Genomic DNA, 21,193 nt, shown 5'->3' on the forward strand with positions numbered 1-21,193 from the left:
GGTCATGTCCAGTACCTCATAGTGATGTGTTGTCTGTGAAGGCCATGTCCAGTACCTCATATTGATGTGTTGTCTGTGAAGGTCATGTCCAGTACCTCATATTGATGTGTTGTCTGTGAAGGTCATGTCCAGTACCTCATAGTGATGTGTTGTCTGTGAAGGCCATGTTCAGTACCTCATATTGATGTGTTGTCTGTGAAGGTCATGTCCAGTACCTCATAGTGATGTGTTGTCTGTGAAGGCCATGTCCAGTACCTCATATTGATGTGTTGTCTGTGAAGGTCATGTCCAGTACCTCATAGTGATGTGTTGTCTGTGAAGGCCATGTCCAGTACCTCATATTGATGTGTTGTCTGTGAAGGCCATGTCCAGTACCTCATATTGATGTGTTGTCTGTGAAGGTCATGTCCAGTACCTGTCGTCTGTGATCAAGGATGGGAAGCAGCGCATGAGGAAGAAGTATGGAGTGCAGTACATCCTGGATACCATACGGACACACTACAGGTACCTCAACATCCCTTTACACTCCAGGTACCTCAACATCCCTTTACACGACAGGTACCTCAACATCCCTTTACACTACAGGTACCTCAACATCCCTTTACACTACAGGTACCTCAACATCCCTTTACACTACACAGGTACCTCAACATCCCTTTACACTACAGGTACCTCAACAACCCTTTACACTACAGGTACCTCAACAACCCTTTACACTACAGGTACCTCAACAACCCTTTACACTACAGGTACCTCAACAACCCTTTACACTACAGGTACCTCAACAACCCTTTACACTACAGGTACCTCAACATCCCTTTACACTACAGGTACCTCAACATTTACACTACAGGTACCTCAACATCCCATTACACTACACAGGTACCTCAACATTTACACGACAGGTACCTCAACATCCCTTTACACTACTGGTACCTCAACATCCCTTTACACTCCAGGTACCTCAACATCCCTTTACACTCCAGGTACCTCAACCTCAACATCCCTTTACACTCCAGGTACCTCAACATCCCTTTACACTCCAGGTACCTCAACCTCAACATCCCTTTACACTACAGGTACCTCAACATCCCTTTACACTACACAGGTACCTCAACATCCCTTTACACTACAGGTATCTCAACAACCCATTACACTACAGGTACCTCAACAACCCATTACACTACAGGTACCTCAACATCCCTTTATGCTCCAGGTACTTCAACAACCCTTTACACTACACAGGTACCTCAACATCCCTTTACACTACACAGGTACCTCAACATCCCTTTACACTACACGTACCTCAACAACCCTTTACACTACAGGTACCTCAACATCCCTTTACACTACAGGTACCTCAACAACCCTTTACACTACAGGTACCTCAACATCCCTTTACACTACAGGTACCTCAACAACCCTTTACACTACAGGTACCTCAACAACCCTTTACACTACAGGTACCTCAACATCCCTTTACACTACAGGTACCTCAACATTTACACTACAGGTACCTCAACATCCCATTACACTACACAGGTACCTCAACATTTACACGACAGGTACCTCAACATCCCTTTACACTACTGGTACCTCAACATCCCTTTACACTCCAGGTACCTCAACAACCCTTTACACTCCAGGTACCTCAACATCCCTTTACACTCCAGGTACCTCAACAACCCTTTACACTACAGGTATCTCAACAACCCATTACACTACAGGTACCTCAACAACCCATTACACTACAGGTACCTCAACATCCCTTTATGCTCCAGGTACCTCAACAACCCTTTACACTACACAGGTACCTCAACATCCCTTTACACTACACAGGTACCTCAACATTTACACAACAGGTACCTCAACAACCCTTTACACTCCAGGTACCTCAACAACCCTTTACACTCCAGGTACCTCAACATCCCTTTACACTACAGGTACCTCAACAACCCTTTACACTCCAGGTACCTCAACATCCCTTTACACTACACAGGTACCTCAACATCCCTTTACACTCCAGGTACCTCAACAACCCTTTACACTACACAGGTACCTCAACATCCCTTTACACTACACAGGTACCTCAACATTTACACGACAGGTACCTCAACAACCCTTTACACTACACAGGTACCTCAACATCCCTTTACACCACACAGGTACCTCAACATTTACACTACAGGTACCTCAACATCCCTTTACACTACACAGGTCCCTCAACATCCCTTTACACTCCAGGTACCTCAACATTTACACTACAGGTACCTCAACATCCCTTTACACTCCAGGTACCTCAACATCCCTTTACACTCCAGGTACCTCAACATCCCTTTACACTACAGGTACCTCAACATCCCTTTACACTCCAGGTACCTCAACATTTACACTACAGGTACCTCAACATCCCTTTACACTACAGGTACCTCAACATCCCTTTACACTCCAGGTACCTCAACATCCCTTTACACTCCAGGTACCTCAACATCCCTTTACACTCCAGGTACCTCAACATCCCTTTACACTACAGGTACCTCAACATCCCTTTACACTCCAGGTACCTCAACATTTACACTACAGGTACCTCAACATCCCTTTACACTACAGGTACCTCAACATCCCTTTACACTACAGGTACCTCAACATCCCTTTACACTACAGGTACCTCAACATCCCTTTACACTACAGGTACCTCAACATCCCTTTACACTACAGGTATCTCAACATTTACACTACAGGTACCTCAACATCCCTTTACACTCCAGGTACCTCAACATTTACACTCCAGGTACCTCAACATCCCTTTACACTACAGGTACCTCAACAACCCTTTACACTCCAGGTACCTCAACATCCCTTTACACTCCAGGTACCTCAACATCCCTTTACACTCCAGGTACCTCAACATTTACACTCCAGGTACCTCAACATCCCTTTACACTACACAGGTACCTCAACATCCCTTTACACTCCAGGTACCTCAACATTTACACTACAGGTACCGCAACATCCCTTTACACTACAGGTACCTCAACATCCCTTTACACTACACAGGTACTTCAACATTTACACTACAGGTACCTCAACATCCCTTTACACTCCAGGTACCTCAACATTTACACTCCAGGTACCTCAACATCCCTTTACACTCCAGGTACCTCAACATCCCTTTACACTACACAGGTACCTCAACATCCCTTTACACTCCAGGTACCTCAACAACCCTTTACACTCCAGGTACCTCAACATCCCTTTACACTACAGGTACCTCAACATCCCTTTACACTCCAGGTACCTCAACATCCCTTTACACTCCAGGTACCTCAACATTTACACTACAGGTACCTCAACATCCCTTTACACCACACAGGTACCGCAACATCCCTTTACACTACACAGGTACCTCAACATTTACACTCCAGGTACCTCAACATTTACACTACAGGTACCTCAACATCCCTTTACACTACACAGGTACCGCAACATCCCTTTACACCACACAGGTACCGCAACATCCCTTTACACTCCAGGTACCTCAACATCCCTTTACACTACACAGGTACCTCAACATTTACACTACAGGTACCTCAACATCCCTTTACACCACACAGGTACCGCAACATCCCTTTACACTACACAGGTACCTCAACATTTACACTCCAGGTACCTCAACATTTACACTCCAGGTACCTCAACATCCCTTTACACCACACAGGTACCCCCACATCCCTTTACACTACAGGTACCTCAACATCCCTTTACACTCCAGGTACCTCAACAACCCTTTATTGTGGTAATCATAAACTTGATGGAACAAATGATGAATTGTGAGTTATCTATGCTTCTTAAAAATGATAGCCTCACATGTAGATGGTAAAAAAATGTATGATAGATGTATGTACATGTTGACGTCACTGTTGTTTGTATGCCTCCATATGTCCATAATCTGATTAGTTCATCTCTGTGTGCTCTCAGTGTGGAGAAAGATGGCAGTCCTCTGTCTGATGAAAAGCAGACTGTTCAGATCTCTCTGTTCTCTCTGCTGAGAGACTTCCTCCTCAAGTGTCCTACTGCTGAAGAGCTCCACAGCATCTTGGCCTACACACTGGCTATAGGAGAAGAGCAGCAGGTACGCACGCTAACGGAGACATGCTTACTCCTGGATCTAACCCTGTCCTTTCTTCAACCCTATAATTCCACTCACATGTCTCCTCCCTCTCTTTCCCTCCCTCCCTCCCTCTTTGCTTTCTATCCTCTGCTATCTCCCCTCTACTCAACCTCCCACCTCCACGTTCCCTCTTCTCAACCTCCCACCTCCACGTTCCCTCTTCTCAACCTCCCACCTCTACGTCCTCTCTTCTCAACCTCCTAACTCTCCTCTATTTTTTACTCCCATCACTTACTCTCACCGTCCTCTTTTCTCCCCCCTCTCACTCTCTCCCCACCCCTCTCCACCCTACCCCTCTCTTACCCTCTCCCCTTTCCCCTATTTCTCTCTCCACTCCCTATATTCATCCCAATCACTTACTCTCCCCCTCCCTCCTCTCACCCTCTCTCTCTCCACCCCCTCTCTCTCTCTCTCTCTCTCTCTCTCTCAACCTCTCTCTCTCTCTCTCTCTCTCAACCCCTCCCTCTCCCCCTCCCTCTCCCCCCTCCCTCCTTTCTCTCTCCACTCCCTATATTCATCCCAATCACTTACTCTCCCCCTCCCTCCTCTCACCCTCTCTCTCTCCACCCCTCTCTCTCTCTCTCTCTCTCTCTCTCTCTCTCTCTCTCTCTCTCAACCCCTCCCTCTCCCCCTCTCTTCTCTCTCTCAACCCCTCCCCCCTCCCTCCTTTCTCTCTCCACCTCTCCCTCTCCCTCCTCTCTCTCTCTCTCTCTCTCTCTCTCCATCAGGTGGTGAGTGCGTTAGATGTGGTTTACAGTCTGTTGAGGAGCAGCCCTCCCAGAGAGCAGGTCCAGGCTGTACTGTTGGAGTGGGGAGTAGAACAGCTCTACTGTCTGCTGCTCAAACCCAGCTTTGGAGATGAGGTCAGGGAGAGAGTCTTCAGGGTGAGTCAGTCTGCTGCATCACACCACCACCACCACACTAGCACCACCACACTAGCACCACCACACTAGCACCACCACCACCACACTAGCACAACCACCATCACACTACAACTACCACCACATCACATCACACTACCACCACCACCACACTACCATCACATCACACTACCACCACCACATCACACTACCACCACCACCACACTACCATCACATCACACTACCACCACCACATCACACTACCCACACTACCATCACCACCACATCATACTACCACCACATCACACGACCACCACCACCACATCACACTACCACCACATCACACCACCACCACATCACACTACCATCACCACCACATCACACTACCACCATATCACACTACCACCACCACATCACACTACCACCACCACCACCACACTAGCACCACCACCACATCACACTACCACCACCACACTAGCACCACCACCACCACCACACTACCACTACCACCACCTCCACATCACACTACTACCACCACCACATCACACTACCACCACCACATCACACTACCACCACCACCACATCACACTACCACCACCACCACATCACACTACTACCACCACCACATCACACTACTACCACCACCACATCACACTACCACCACCACATCACACTACCACCACCACCACATCACACTACCACCACATCACACTACTACCACCACCACCACATCACACTACCACCACCACATCACACTACCACCACCACCACATCACACTACCACCACCACCACATCACACTACTACCACCACCACATCACACTACCACCACCACCACATCACACTACCACCACCACCACATCACACTACCACCACCACCACATCACACGACCACCACATCACACCACCACCACATCACACTACCACCACCACCATATCACACGACCACCACCACCACATCACACTACCACCACATCACACTACCACCACCACCACATCACACTACCACCACATCACACTACCACCACCACCACATCACACTACCACCACCACCACATCACACCACCACCACATCACATTACCACCACCACCACATCACACGACCACCACATCACACGACCACCACCACCACATCACACTACCACCACCACCACCACATCACACTACCACCACGTCACACTACCACCACCACCACATCACACTACTACCACCACCACATCACACGACCACCACATCACACTACCACCACCACCACATCACACTACTACCACCACCACATCACACTACCACCACCACCACCACATCACACTACCACCACCACCACCACATCACACTACTACCACCACCACATCACACTACCACCACCACCACATCACACGACCACCACATCACACTACCACCACCACCACATCACACGACCACCACATCACACGACCACCACATCACACTACCACCACCACATCACACTACCACCACCACCACATCACACTACCACCACCACCACATCACACTACCACCACCACCACATCACACTACTACCACCACCACATCACACTACCACCACCACATCACACTACCACCACCACATCACACTACCACCACCACCACATCACACTACCACCACCACCACATCACACTACTACCACCACCACATCACACTACCACCACCACATCACACTACCACCACCACCACATCACACTACCACCACCACCACATCACACTACCACCACCACCACATCACACTACTACCACCACCACATCACACTACCACCACCACATCACACTACCACCACCACCACATCACACTACCACCACATCACACTACTACCACCACCACCACATCACACTACTACCACCACCACCACATCACACTACCACCACCACATCACACTACCACGACCACCACATCACACTACCACCACATCACACTACCACCACCACCACATCACACCACCACCACATCACACTACCACCACCACCACATCACACGACCACCACCACCACATCACAATACCACCACCACCACCACATCACACTACCACCACATCACACTACCACCACCACCACATCACACTACTACCACCACCACATCACACGACCACCACATCACACTACCACCACCACCACATCACACTACCACCACCACCACATCACACTACTACCACCACCACATCACACTACCACCACCACCACCACATCACACTACTACCACCACCACATCACACTACCACCACCACCACCACATCACACTACCACCACCACCACCACATCACACTACCACCACATCACACTACCACATCACACTACCACCACCACCACATCACACTACCACCACCACCACATCACACTACCACCACCACCACATCACACTACTACCACCACCACATCACACTACCACCACCACCACCACCACCACATCACACTACCACCACATCACACTACTACCACCACCACATCACACTACCACCACCACCACCACCACCACATCACACTACCACCACATCACACTACCACCACATCACACTACTACCACCACCACCACATCACACTACCACCACCACCACATCACACTACCACGACCACCACATCACACTACCACCACATCACACTACCACCACCACCACATCACACGACCACCACCACCACATCACACTACCACCACCACCACATCACACGACCACCACATCACACTACCACCACCACCACATCACACGACCACCACATCACACGACCACCACATCACACGACCACCACCACCACATCACACTACAACCACCACCACATCACACGACCACCACATCACACTACCACCAACACCACATCACACTACCACCACCACCACATCACACTACTACCACCACCACATCACACTACCACCACCACATCACACTACCACCACCACCACATCACACTACCACCACATCACACTACTACCACCACCACCACATCACACTACTACCACCACCACCACATCACACTACCACCACCACATCACACTACCACGACCACCACATCACACTACCACCACATCACACTACCACCACCACCACATCACACGACCACCACCACCACATCACACTACCACCACATCACACTACTACCACCACCACATCACACTACCACCACCACCACCACCACCACATCACACTACCACCACATCACACTACCACCACATCACACTACTACCACCACCACCACATCACACTACCACCACCACCACATCACACTACCACGACCACCACATCACACTACCACCACATCACACTACCACCACCACCACATCACACGACCACCACCACCACATCACACTACCACCACCACCACATCACACGACCACCACATCACACTACCACCACCACCACATCACACGACCACCACATCACACGACCACCACATCACACGACCACCACCACCACATCACACTACAACCACCACCACATCACACGACCACCACATCACACTACCACCACCACCACATCACACTACCACCACCACCACATCACACTACTACCACCACCACATCACACTACCACCACCACATCACACTACCACCACCACCACATCACACTACCACCACATCACACTACTACCACCACCACCACATCACACTACTACCACCACCACCACATCACACTACCACCACCACATCACACTACCACGACCACCACATCACACTACCACCACATCACACTACCACCACCACCACATCACACGACCACCACCACCACATCACACTACCACCACCACCACATCACACTACCACCACCACCACATCACACGACCACCACATCACACGACCACCACATCACACTACCACCACCACCACATCACACTACTACCACCACCACATCACACTACCACCACCACCACCACATCACACTACTACCACCACCACATCACACTACCACCACCACCACCACATCACACGACCACCACCACCACATCACACTACCACCACATCACACTACCACCACATCACACTACCACCACCACCACATCACACTACCACCACCACCACATCACACGACCACCACATCACACGACCACCACCACCACATCACACTACCACCACCACCACCACATCACACTACCACCACATCACACGACCACCACCACCACATCACACTACCACCACCACCACCACATCACACTACCACCACATCACACTACCACCACCACCACATCACACTACTACCACCACCACATCACACTACCACCACCACCACCACCACCACATCACACTACCACCACATCACACTACCACCACATCACACTACTACCACCACCACCACATCACACTACCACCACCACCACATCACACTACCACGACCACCACATCACACTACCACCACATCACACTACCACCACCACCACATCACACGACCACCACCACCACATCACACTACCACCACCACATCACACGACCACCACATCACACTACCACCACCACCACATCACACGACCACCACATCACACGACCACCACATCACACGACCACCACCACCACATCACACTACAACCACCACCACATCACACGACCACCACATCACACTACCACCACCACCACATCACACTACCACCACCACCACATCACACTACTACCACCACCACATCACACTACCACCACCACATCACACTACCACCACCACCACATCACACTACCACCACATCACACTACTACCACCACCACCACATCACACTACTACCACCACCACCACATCACACTACCACCACCACATCACACTACCACGACCACCACATCACACTACCACCACATCACACTACCACCACCACCACATCACACGACCACCACCACCACATCACACTACCACCACCACCACATCACACTACCACCACCACCACATCACACGACCACCACATCACACGACCACCACATCACACTACCACCACCACCACATCACACTACTACCACCACCACATCACACTACCACCACCACCACCACATCACACTACTACCACCACCACATCACACTACCACCACCACCACCACATCACACGACCACCACCACCACATCACACTACCACCACATCACACTACCACCACCACCACATCACACTACCACCACCACCACATCACACTACCACCACCACCACATCACACGACCACCACATCACACGACCACCACCACCACATCACACTACCACCACCACCACCACATCACACTACCACCACATCACACGACCACCACCACCACATCACACTACCACCACCACCACCACATCACACTACCACCACATCACACTACCACCACCACCACATCACACTACTACCACCACCACATCACACGACCACCACATCACACTACCACCACCACCACATCACACTACTACCACCACCACATCACACTACCACCACCACCACCACATCACACTACCACCACCACCACCACATCACACGACCACCACCACCACATCACACTACCACCACATCACACTACCACCACCACCACATCACACTACCACCACATCACACTACCACCACCACCACATCACACTACCACCACCACCACATCACACTACCACCACCACCACATCACACGACCACCACATCACACGACCACCACCACCACATCACACTACCACCACCACCACCACATCACACTACCACCACATCACACTACCACCACCACCACATCACACTACTACCACCACCACATCACACGACCACCACATCACACTACCACCACCACCACATCACACTACTACCACCACCACATCACACTACCACCACCACCACCACATCACACTACTACCACCACCACATCACACTACCACCACCACCACCACATCACACTACCACCACCACCACCACATCACACTACCACCACATCACACTACCACCACCACATCACACTACCACCACCACCACATCACACTACCACCACCACCACCACCACCACATCACACTACCACCACATCACACTACTACCACCACCACATCACACTACCACCACCACCACATCACACTACCACCACCACATCACACTACCACCACCACCACATCACACTACCACCACATCACACTACCACCACCACCACATCACACGACCACCACCACCACATCACACTACCACCACCACCACCACATCACACTTCCACCACCACCACCACATCACACTACCACCACATCACACTACCACCACCACATCACACTACCACCACCACATCACACTACCACCACCACCACCACCACCACATCACACTACCACCACATCACACTACTACCACCACCACATCACACTACCACCACCACCACATCACACTACCACGACCACCACATCACACTACCACCACATCACACTACCACCACCACCACATCACACGACCACCACCACCACATCACACTACCACCACCACCACATCACACGACCACCACATCACACGACCACCACATCACACTACCACCACCACCACATCACACTACTACCACCACCACATCACACTACCACCACCACCACCACATCACACTACTACCACCACCACATCACACTACCACCACCACCACCACATCACACGACCACCACCACCACATCACACTACCACCACATCACACGACCACCACCACCACATCACACTACCACCACATCACACTACCACCACCACCACATCACACTACCACCACATCACACTACCACCACCACCACATCACACTACCACCACCACCACTATCCACGACCACCACATCACACGACCACCACCACCACATCACACTACCACCACCACCACCACATCACACTACCACCACATCACACTACCACCACCACCACATCACACTACTACCACCACCACATCACACGACCACCACATCACACTACCACCACCACCACATCACACTACTACCACCACCACATCACACTACCACCACCACCACCACATCACACTACTACCACCACCACATCACACTACCACCACCACCACCACATCACACTACCACCACCACCACCACATCACACTACCACCACCACATCACACTACCACCACCACATCACACTACCACCACCACCACCACCACCACATCACACTACCACCACATCACACTACTACCACCACCACATCACACTACCACCACCACATCACACTACCACCACCACATCACACTACCACCACCACCACATCACACTACCACCACATCACACTACCACCACCACCACATCACACGACCACCACCACCACATCACACTACCACCACCACCACCACATCACACTACCACCACCACCACCACATCACACTACCACCACATCACACTACCACCACCACATCACACTACCACCACCACATCACACTACCACCACCACATCACACTACCACCACCACCACCACCACCACATCACACTACCACCACATCACACTACTACCACCACCACATCACACTACCACCACATCACACTACTACCACCACCACATCACACTACCACCACCACCACCACCACATCACACTACCACCACATCACACTACTACCACCACCACCACATCACACTACCACCACCACCACATCACACTACCACCACCACATCCCACTACCACGACCACCACATAACACTACCACCACATCACACTACCACCACCACCACATCACACGACCACCACCACCACATCACACTACCACCACCACATCACACGACCACCACCACCACATCACACTACCACCACCACCACATCACACGACCACCACATCACACTACCACCACCACCACATCACACGACCACCACCACCACATCACACTACCACCACATCACACTACCACCACCACCACATCACACTACCACCACATCACACTACCACCACCACCACATCACACTACCACCACATCACACTACCACCACCACCACATCACACTACCACCACCACCACATCACACCACCACCACATCACACTACCACCACCACCACATCACACGACCACCACATCACACGACCACCACCACCACATCACACTACCACCACATCACACTACCACCACCACCACATCACACGACCACCACATCACACGACCACCACATCACACTACCACCACCACCACATCACACGACCACCACCACCACATCACACTACCACCACCACCACCACATCACACTACCACCACCACCACCACATCACACTACCACCACATCACACTACCACCACCACATCACACTACCACCACCACATCACACTACCACCACCACATCACACTACCACCACCACCACCACCACCACATCACACTACCACCACATCACACTACTACCACCACCACATCACACTACCACCACATCACACTACTACCACCACCACATCACACTACCACCACCACCACCACCACATCACACTACCACCACATCACACTACTACCACCACCACCACATCACACTACCACCACCACCACATCACACTACCACCACCACATCCCACTACCACGACCACCACATAACACTACCACCACATCACACTACCACCACCACCACATCACACGACCACCACCACCACATCACACGACCACCACCACCACATCACACTACCACCACCACCACATCACACGACCACCACCACCACATCACACTACCACCACCACCACATCACACGACCACCACATCACACTACCACCACCACCACATCACACGACCACCACCACCACATCACACTACCACCACATCACACTACCACCACCACCACATCACACTACCACCACCACCACATCACACTACCACCACCACCACATCACACTACCACCACCACCACATCACACCACCACCACATCACACTACCACCACCACCACATCACACGACCACCACATCACACGACCACCACCACCACATCACACTACCACCACATCACACTACCACCACCACCACATCACACGACCACCACATCACACGACCACCACATCACACTACCACCACCATATCACACGACCACCACATCACACTACCACCACCACCACATCACACTACCACCACCACCACATCACACTACTACCACCACCACATCACACTACTACCACCACCACATCACACTACTACCACCACCACATCACACTACCACCACCACCACCACATCACACTACTACCACCACCACATCACACTACCACCACCACCACCACATCACACTACCACCACCACCACATCACACTACCACCACCACATCACACTACCACCACCACATCACACTACCACCACCACATCACACTACCACCACCACCACCACATCACACTACCACCACCACCACCACATCACACTACCACCACCACATCACACTACCACCACCACATCACACTACCACCACCTCCACATCACACTACCACCATATTACACTACCACCACCATCTCACCAACATCTCACCACCACACCAACATCACACCAACATCTCACCACCACACCACCATCACACCATCACACCACCATCACACCACCACACCACCACGTATTAGACCCTCTGTCAGTCAGTATTTTGGCCACTGCTGAGGTAAGCAGGAAATCTGGAATCCTCCAACCAGGACTTCTGGAAAACCTGTGCATGTTGGGGAATTTACCAAAGATACTGCAACTATAGCCATTCTATGTTCATAGTGTTACCTAGTCATACACTCAATTCACAATCCCCATCTTTCCTAGTTTATCTGAGCCGTAGGTCAGTGTTGTTGTTCATCTCCTGCTCTCCCCCTTGGTCATTGACGCAGGTTCTGTACAAGATCCTGAAGAGTGAACGAGTGTCTGAGCGCGCCAAGCAACGTGTCAAGTTGAAGGATTTTGGATACCTGGGTCTTGTTTGTTTTCTAGGAGACGTCCCCGTAACCATGACCACCGTGCGCTGTCTTTACGAGCAGGTCCTCGCTACAGGTAGGCCTCAAATATAGCCTCTGGTCGTGTCCCAAATGGAGCCCCATTCCCTTTATACAGTCTAGTAAACTACCAGGGCCCATTGTGCCCTGTCAAAAGTAGTGCACTCTATAGGGACTAGGGTTCTCATAGGGCTTTGGTCAAAAGTAGTGCACTATATAGGGACTAGGGTGCCATTTGGGTGTCAACAACTCTGTGTTGTTGTTTTTGTAGCACTGCTTTGCTATATCTTGGCCAGGTCGCAGTTGTAAATGAGAACTTGTTCTCAACTGGCCCAACTGGTTAAATAAAGGTGAAATAAATCAAATAAATCAACATTTGGAACACATCCTCTGAGAGGGACAGACAGAGGAATACTGAGAGGAAGGAGGGAGGATGTTCATGATGTCGTTGCGAAGTAAAGAGTCCATTTAAAAGGATCCATTTAATAGGGGCTCCCGAGTGGCGCAGCAGTTTAAGGCACTGCATCTCAGTCCCTCGTTCGAACCCAGGCTGTATCACATCCGGCCGTGATTGGGAGTCCCATAAGTCGGCTCACAATTGACCCAGCGTCGTCCGGGTTTGGCAGGGGTAGGCCGTCATTGTAAATAACAATGTGTTCTCAACTGGCCTACCTGGTTAAATAAAGGTTTAATAAAAAATGTCATAAAAATGTCAGGTCTGTTTTTCTGTAGTCATCCTTTTACACTGCATTTTGTTCTTGTATTGATGGCTAGTCTTCAGAAAGGCTTTAGAGCTGAAATGTCAACATGAAACAGTCTCAACTACAACCCTTCTCCTTGTTGTTCCTATAGTATGTATATCTATAAGGGATATATTTTACTGCGTATAACCCCCCTCCTTGTTGTTCCTATAGTATGTATATCTATAGGGGATATATTTTACTGTGTTTAACCCCTCTCCTTGTTGTTCCTATAGTATGTATATCTATAAGGGATATATTTTACTGCGTATAACCCCCCTCCTTGTTGTTCCTATAGTATGTATATCTAAAGGGAATATATTTTACTGTGTTTAACCCCTCTCCTTGTTGTTCCTATAGTATGTACAGTTGAAGTCGGAAGTTTACATAAACCTTAGCCATATACACTCAGTTTTTCACAATTTCTGACATTTAATCCTACTAATAATTATTATTATTAAATTATTAGTTTTAGGTCTGTTTGGATCACCACTTTATTTTAAGAATGTGAAATGTCAGAATAATAATAGAGAGATTGATTTATTTTGGCTTTTATTTCTTTCATCACATTCCCAGTGGGTCAAAAGTTTACATACTAATTGAGTGTATTTGGTAGCATTGCCTTTTAAATAGTTTAACTTCGGTCAAACATTTCAGGTAGCCTTCCACAACCTTCCCATAATAAGTTGGGTGAATTTTGGCCCATTCCTCCTGACAGAGCTGGTGTAACTGAGTCAGGTTTGTAGGCCTCCTTGCTCGCACACGTTTTTCAGTTCTGCCCACAAATTTTCTATAGGATTGAGGTCAGGGCTTGGTGATAGCCACTCCAACACGTCTCCTTCCTGAGCGGTATGACGGCTGCATGGTCCCATGGCGTTTATACTTGGGTACTATTGTTTGTACAGATGAATGTGGTACCTTCAGGCATTTGGAAATTGCTCCCAAGGAGGAACCAGACTTGTGGAGGTCTACAATTGTTTTTCTGGGGTCTTGGCTGATTTCTTTTGATTTTCCCATGATGTCAAGCAAATAGGCACTGAGTTTGAAGGTAGGCCTTGAAATACATCCACAGGTACACCTCCAATTGACTCAAGCGGTGTCATTTACCCTATCAGAGGCTTCTAAAGCCATGACATAATTTTCTGGAATTTTCCAAGCTGTTTGAATGCACAGTCAACTTAGTGCATGTAAACTTCCGACTTCAACGGTGTATAACCCCTCTCCTTGATGTTCCTATAGTATGTATATCTATTGGGGATATACTTTACTGTGTACATCTGATTGTCATTGTCTTGTGTAGATGCCACTCCTAACTTCAGAGACCTGCTGGCTGTGGTCCATCTGTCCCATCGTGCTGAGCTCACTGTCCGTCTGGACATCTGTCGCAAGGTCAGTCCTTACCTACTCTAATCTTCTTTCCCTTCCACTGTCCTGTTTCCCCACCTCTAGTCCTCTTTCCCCTCCTCTAGTCCTTTTTCCATTCCTCTTGTCCTCTTTCCCTTCCTCTAGTCCTCTTTCCCCTCCTCTAGTCCTCTTTCCCCACCTCTAGTCCTCTTTCCCCTCCTCTAGTCCTCTTTCCCCACCTCTAGTCCTCTTTCCCCACCTCTAGTCCTCTTTCCCCACCTCTAGTCCTCTTTCCCCTCCTCTAGTCCTCTTTCCCCACCTCTAGTCCTCTTTCCCCTCCTCTAGTCCTCTTTCCCCTCCTCTAGTCCTCTTTCCCCACCTCTAGTCCTCTTTCCCCACCTCTAGTCCTCTTTCCCCACCTCTAGTCCTCTTTCCCCTCCTATAGTCCTCTTTCCCCACCTCTAGTCCCATTTCCCCACCTCTAGTCCCATTTCCCCACCTCTAGTCCTCTTTCCCCACCTCTAGTCCTCTTTCCCCACCTCTAGTCCTCTTTCCCCACCTCTAGTCCTATTTCCCCTCCTCTAGTCCTCTTTCCCCACCTCTAGTCCTCTTTCCCCACCTCTAGTCCTCTTTCCCCACCTCTAGTCCTCTTCCCTTCCTCTAGTCCTCTTTCCCTTCCTCTAGTCCTCTGTCCCTAGCCTCTAGTCCTCTTTCCCTTCCTCTAGTCCTCTTTCCCTTCCTCTCGTCCTCTTTCCCTTCCTCTCGTCCTCTTTCCCTAGCCTCTAGTCCTCTTTCCCTAGCCTCTTTCCCTTCCTCTAGTCCTCTTTCCCTTCCTCTAGTCCTCTTTCCCCTAATCTAGTCCTCTTTCCCCTCCACTGTCCTCTTTCCCCTCCACTGTATATTGTCACATTCTCTCAGGTCCTTACTAAGTATAGTACAATTGAAGATAAAGGTATATACTATTTGGCAGCTAAAGGTATAGATTATTGGGCAGCTACAGGTATAGACTATAGGGCAGCTAGAGGTATAGACTATAGGGCAGCTAGAGGTATAGACTATTGGGCAGCTAGAGGTATAGACTATTGGGCAGCTAGAGGTATAGACTATTGGGCAGCTAGAGGTATAGACTATTGGGCAGCTAGATGTATAGACTATTGGGCAGCTAGATGTATAGACTATTGGGCAGCTAGAGGTATAGACTATTGGGCAGCTAGAGGTATAGACTATTGGGCAGCTAGAGGTATAGACTATTGGGCAGCTAGAGGTATAGACTATTGGGCAGCTAGAGGTATAGACTATTGGGCAGCTAGAGGTATAGACTATTGGGCAGCTAGAGGTATAGACTATTGGGCAGCTAGAGGTATAGACTATTGGGAAGCTAGAGGTATAGACTATTGGGCAGCTAGAGGTATAGACTATTGGGCAGCTAGAGGTATAGACTATTGGGCAGCTAGAGGTATAGACTATTGGGCAGCTAGAGGTATAGACTATTGGGAAGCTAGAGGTATAGACTATTGGGCAGCTAGAGGTATAGACTATTGGGCAGCTAGAGGTATAGACTATTGGGCAGCTAGAGGTATAAACTATTGGGCAGCTACAGGTATAGACTATTGGGAAGCTAAAGGCTTGATTGTTCCCTGTTTTTGTCTTTCTCTCCTCTCTCTCTCTCTCTTTCCCCTGCTCTCTCCCTTGCCTTCTCCCCCTCTCTCTCGCCATTGCTTCTCTCTCTCTCTCTCCATCGCTCTTCTCTCTCTCTCTCTCTCTCTCTCTCTCTCTCTCTCTCTCTCTCTCTCTCTCGCTCTCTCTCGCTCTCTCTCTCTCTCTCTCTCCATCGCTCTTCTCTCTCTCTCTCTCTCTCTCTCTCTCTCTCTCTCTCTCTCTCTCTCTCCATCGCTACTCTCTCTCTCTCTCTCTCTCCCTGTCTCTCTCTCTCTCTCTCTCTCTCTCTCTCTCTCTCTCTCTCTCTCTCTCTCTCTCGCTCTCTCTCTCTCTCTCTCTCTCTCTCCATCGCTCTTCTCTCTCTCTCTCTCTCTCTCTCTCTCTCTCTCTCTCTCTCTCTCTCTCCATCGCTACTCTCTCTCTCTCTCTCTCTCTCTCTCTCTCCCTGTCTCTCTCTCTCTCTCTCCATCGCTCCTCTCTCTCTCCTTCTCCCAGCTCTTCTACCTGATCTATGACAATGAGGACTATGTTCGTCAGCTGGCCCGTCAGCCAGGCTGGCAGGATGTGTTAACTAAGCTCTATATGAAGGAGTCCTATGAGTCTCGCGGTCCCTCCCTGGCAGGCTCCAGCACCCACAGCTCCCTGGACCCCTCCTCCTCCCGCCCCCCTCTCAGGTAGGGATGAGTTCCATTAGTCGATTGAGGGAATCTGTATCGATTCGAAAAGTTGGGAATCAATAATAACTTATGTGATATTTTATATTTCTGGACAATAAACAAGATAGTTTCTGGATTCAGCTCTACCGCTGCTATAAATCAGTTAACATGTGTTCAGCTCTTCCCCTGCTATAAATCAGTTAACATGTGTTCAGCTCTTCCCCAGCTATAGATCAGTTAACATGTGTTCAGCTCTTCCCCTGCTATAGATCAGTTAACATGTGTTCAGCTCTTCCCCTGCTATAGATCAGTTAACATGTGTTCAGCTCTTCCCCTGCTATAGATCAGTTAACATGTGTTCAGCTCTACCCCTGCTATAAATCAGTTAACATGTGTTCAGCTCTACCCCTGCTATAGATCAGTTAACATGTGTTCAGCTCTACCCCTTCTATAGATCAGTTAACATGTGTTCAGCTCTACCCCTGCTATAGATCAGTTAATTAACATGTGTTCAGCTCTTCCCCTGCTATAAATCAGTTAACATGTGTTCAGCTCTTCCCCTGCTATAGATCAGTTAACATGTGTTCAGCTCTACCCCTGCTATAGATCAGTCAACATGTGTTCAGCTCTTCCCCTGCTATAGATCAGTTAACATGTGTGCAACTCTACCCCTGCTATAGATCAGTTAACATGTGTTCAGCTCTACCCCTGCTATAGATCAGTTAACATGTGTTCAGCTCTACCCCTGCTATAGATCAGTTAACATGTGTTCAGCTCTACCCCTGCTATAGATCAGTTAACATGTGTTCAGCTCTACCCCTGCTATAGATCAGTTAACATGTGTTCAGCTCTACCCCTGCTATAGATCAGTTAACATGTGTTCAGCTCTACCCCTGCTATAGATCAGTTAACATGTGTTCAGCTCTATCCCTGCTATAGATCAGTTAACACACAACTCTTACTAAATGTTGAACTGCTCCCCTCTCAGGAGAGATCACAGCATGGTCATAGAGGACTCTCAGTACGCTCACACAGACGTCTTCCTCCCTTACACCTCGCCGGACGATGAAGAGGAGGAGGAGGGAGACGGCGAGGGCCTGGGAGCGAGGAATATCTCCGAGCGTTTCTCCGACCTCTCTCGGTCTTCCCCTAACAGCAGTGGAGGCACGTTGAAGGACTTTGACGACTCTCTCCAATTGAAGTGGTTTGACTCGGTAGAGCAGGGGAGCCGCTCGTCATCCCTGTCCAACACCGTGGACGTCCCCTCCGGTCGGCCCCAAGAGGAGGCTCTCTACCACCCTCTGTCCCCCTTCGGCACCTCACCCTTTGAGCTGGAGCTGGGGGGTATGAGGGGTGAGAAGGGAACATGGAACCACAACCCTGTGGGGGGTAGTCAGGCAGGCACCCCCTCCCCCCTGGAGCACAGCCGGTCGTTCCCCTCTCTGAGACCCAGGAAGAGCTCCAGTCTGTCCAACGTGCTGGACGACACCAACTATGGAACTGACCCCCGGGCAGCTGACACCATCTCCAACACCTCCAACCCACAGGTACTGCTGCCCTAACCTTAACCTTAACCCTAACCACTGGTACTGTTATCCTAACCCTAACCCTAACCACAGGTACTGCTGCCCTAACCTTAACCCTAACCCTAACCACAGGTACTGCTGCCCTAACCTTAACCTTAACCCTAACCACTGGTACTGTTATCCTAACCCTAACCCTAACCACTGGTACTGTTATCCTAACCCTAACCCTAACCACAGGTACTGTTATCCTAACCTTAACCCTAACCCTAACCACAGGTACTGCTGCCCTAACCTTAACCCTAACCCTAACCACTGGTACTGTTATCCTAACCTTAACCCTAACCCTAACCACTGGTACTGTTATCCTAACCTTAACCCTAACCCTAACCACAGGTACTGCTGCCCTAACCTTAACCCTAACCCTAACCACTGGTACTGCGTCCCTAACCTTAACC

General features: G+C 49.9%; 1 protein-coding gene across 1 annotated transcript in view; it reads left to right on the forward strand.

Moving 5' to 3' along the window:
• Nucleotides 1-21,193, forward strand: part of LOC135519807 (neurobeachin-like protein 2) — a 190,046-nt gene that overhangs the window by 139,130 nt on the left and 29,723 nt on the right. Inside the window, 7 exon segments of the mRNA XM_064945020.1 lie at nucleotides 402-504; nucleotides 3,979-4,132; nucleotides 4,900-5,055; nucleotides 14,712-14,871; nucleotides 16,854-16,942; nucleotides 19,052-19,230; nucleotides 20,201-20,759. Of these exon segments, the coding sequence (XP_064801092.1) occupies nucleotides 402-504; nucleotides 3,979-4,132; nucleotides 4,900-5,055; nucleotides 14,712-14,871; nucleotides 16,854-16,942; nucleotides 19,052-19,230; nucleotides 20,201-20,759 (1,400 nt within the window).

The sequence above is a fragment of the Oncorhynchus masou genome, chromosome 29, assembly GCF_036934945.1.
Source record: "Oncorhynchus masou masou isolate Uvic2021 chromosome 29, UVic_Omas_1.1, whole genome shotgun sequence".
Classification (NCBI taxonomy): domain Eukaryota; kingdom Metazoa; phylum Chordata; class Actinopteri; order Salmoniformes; family Salmonidae; genus Oncorhynchus; species Oncorhynchus masou.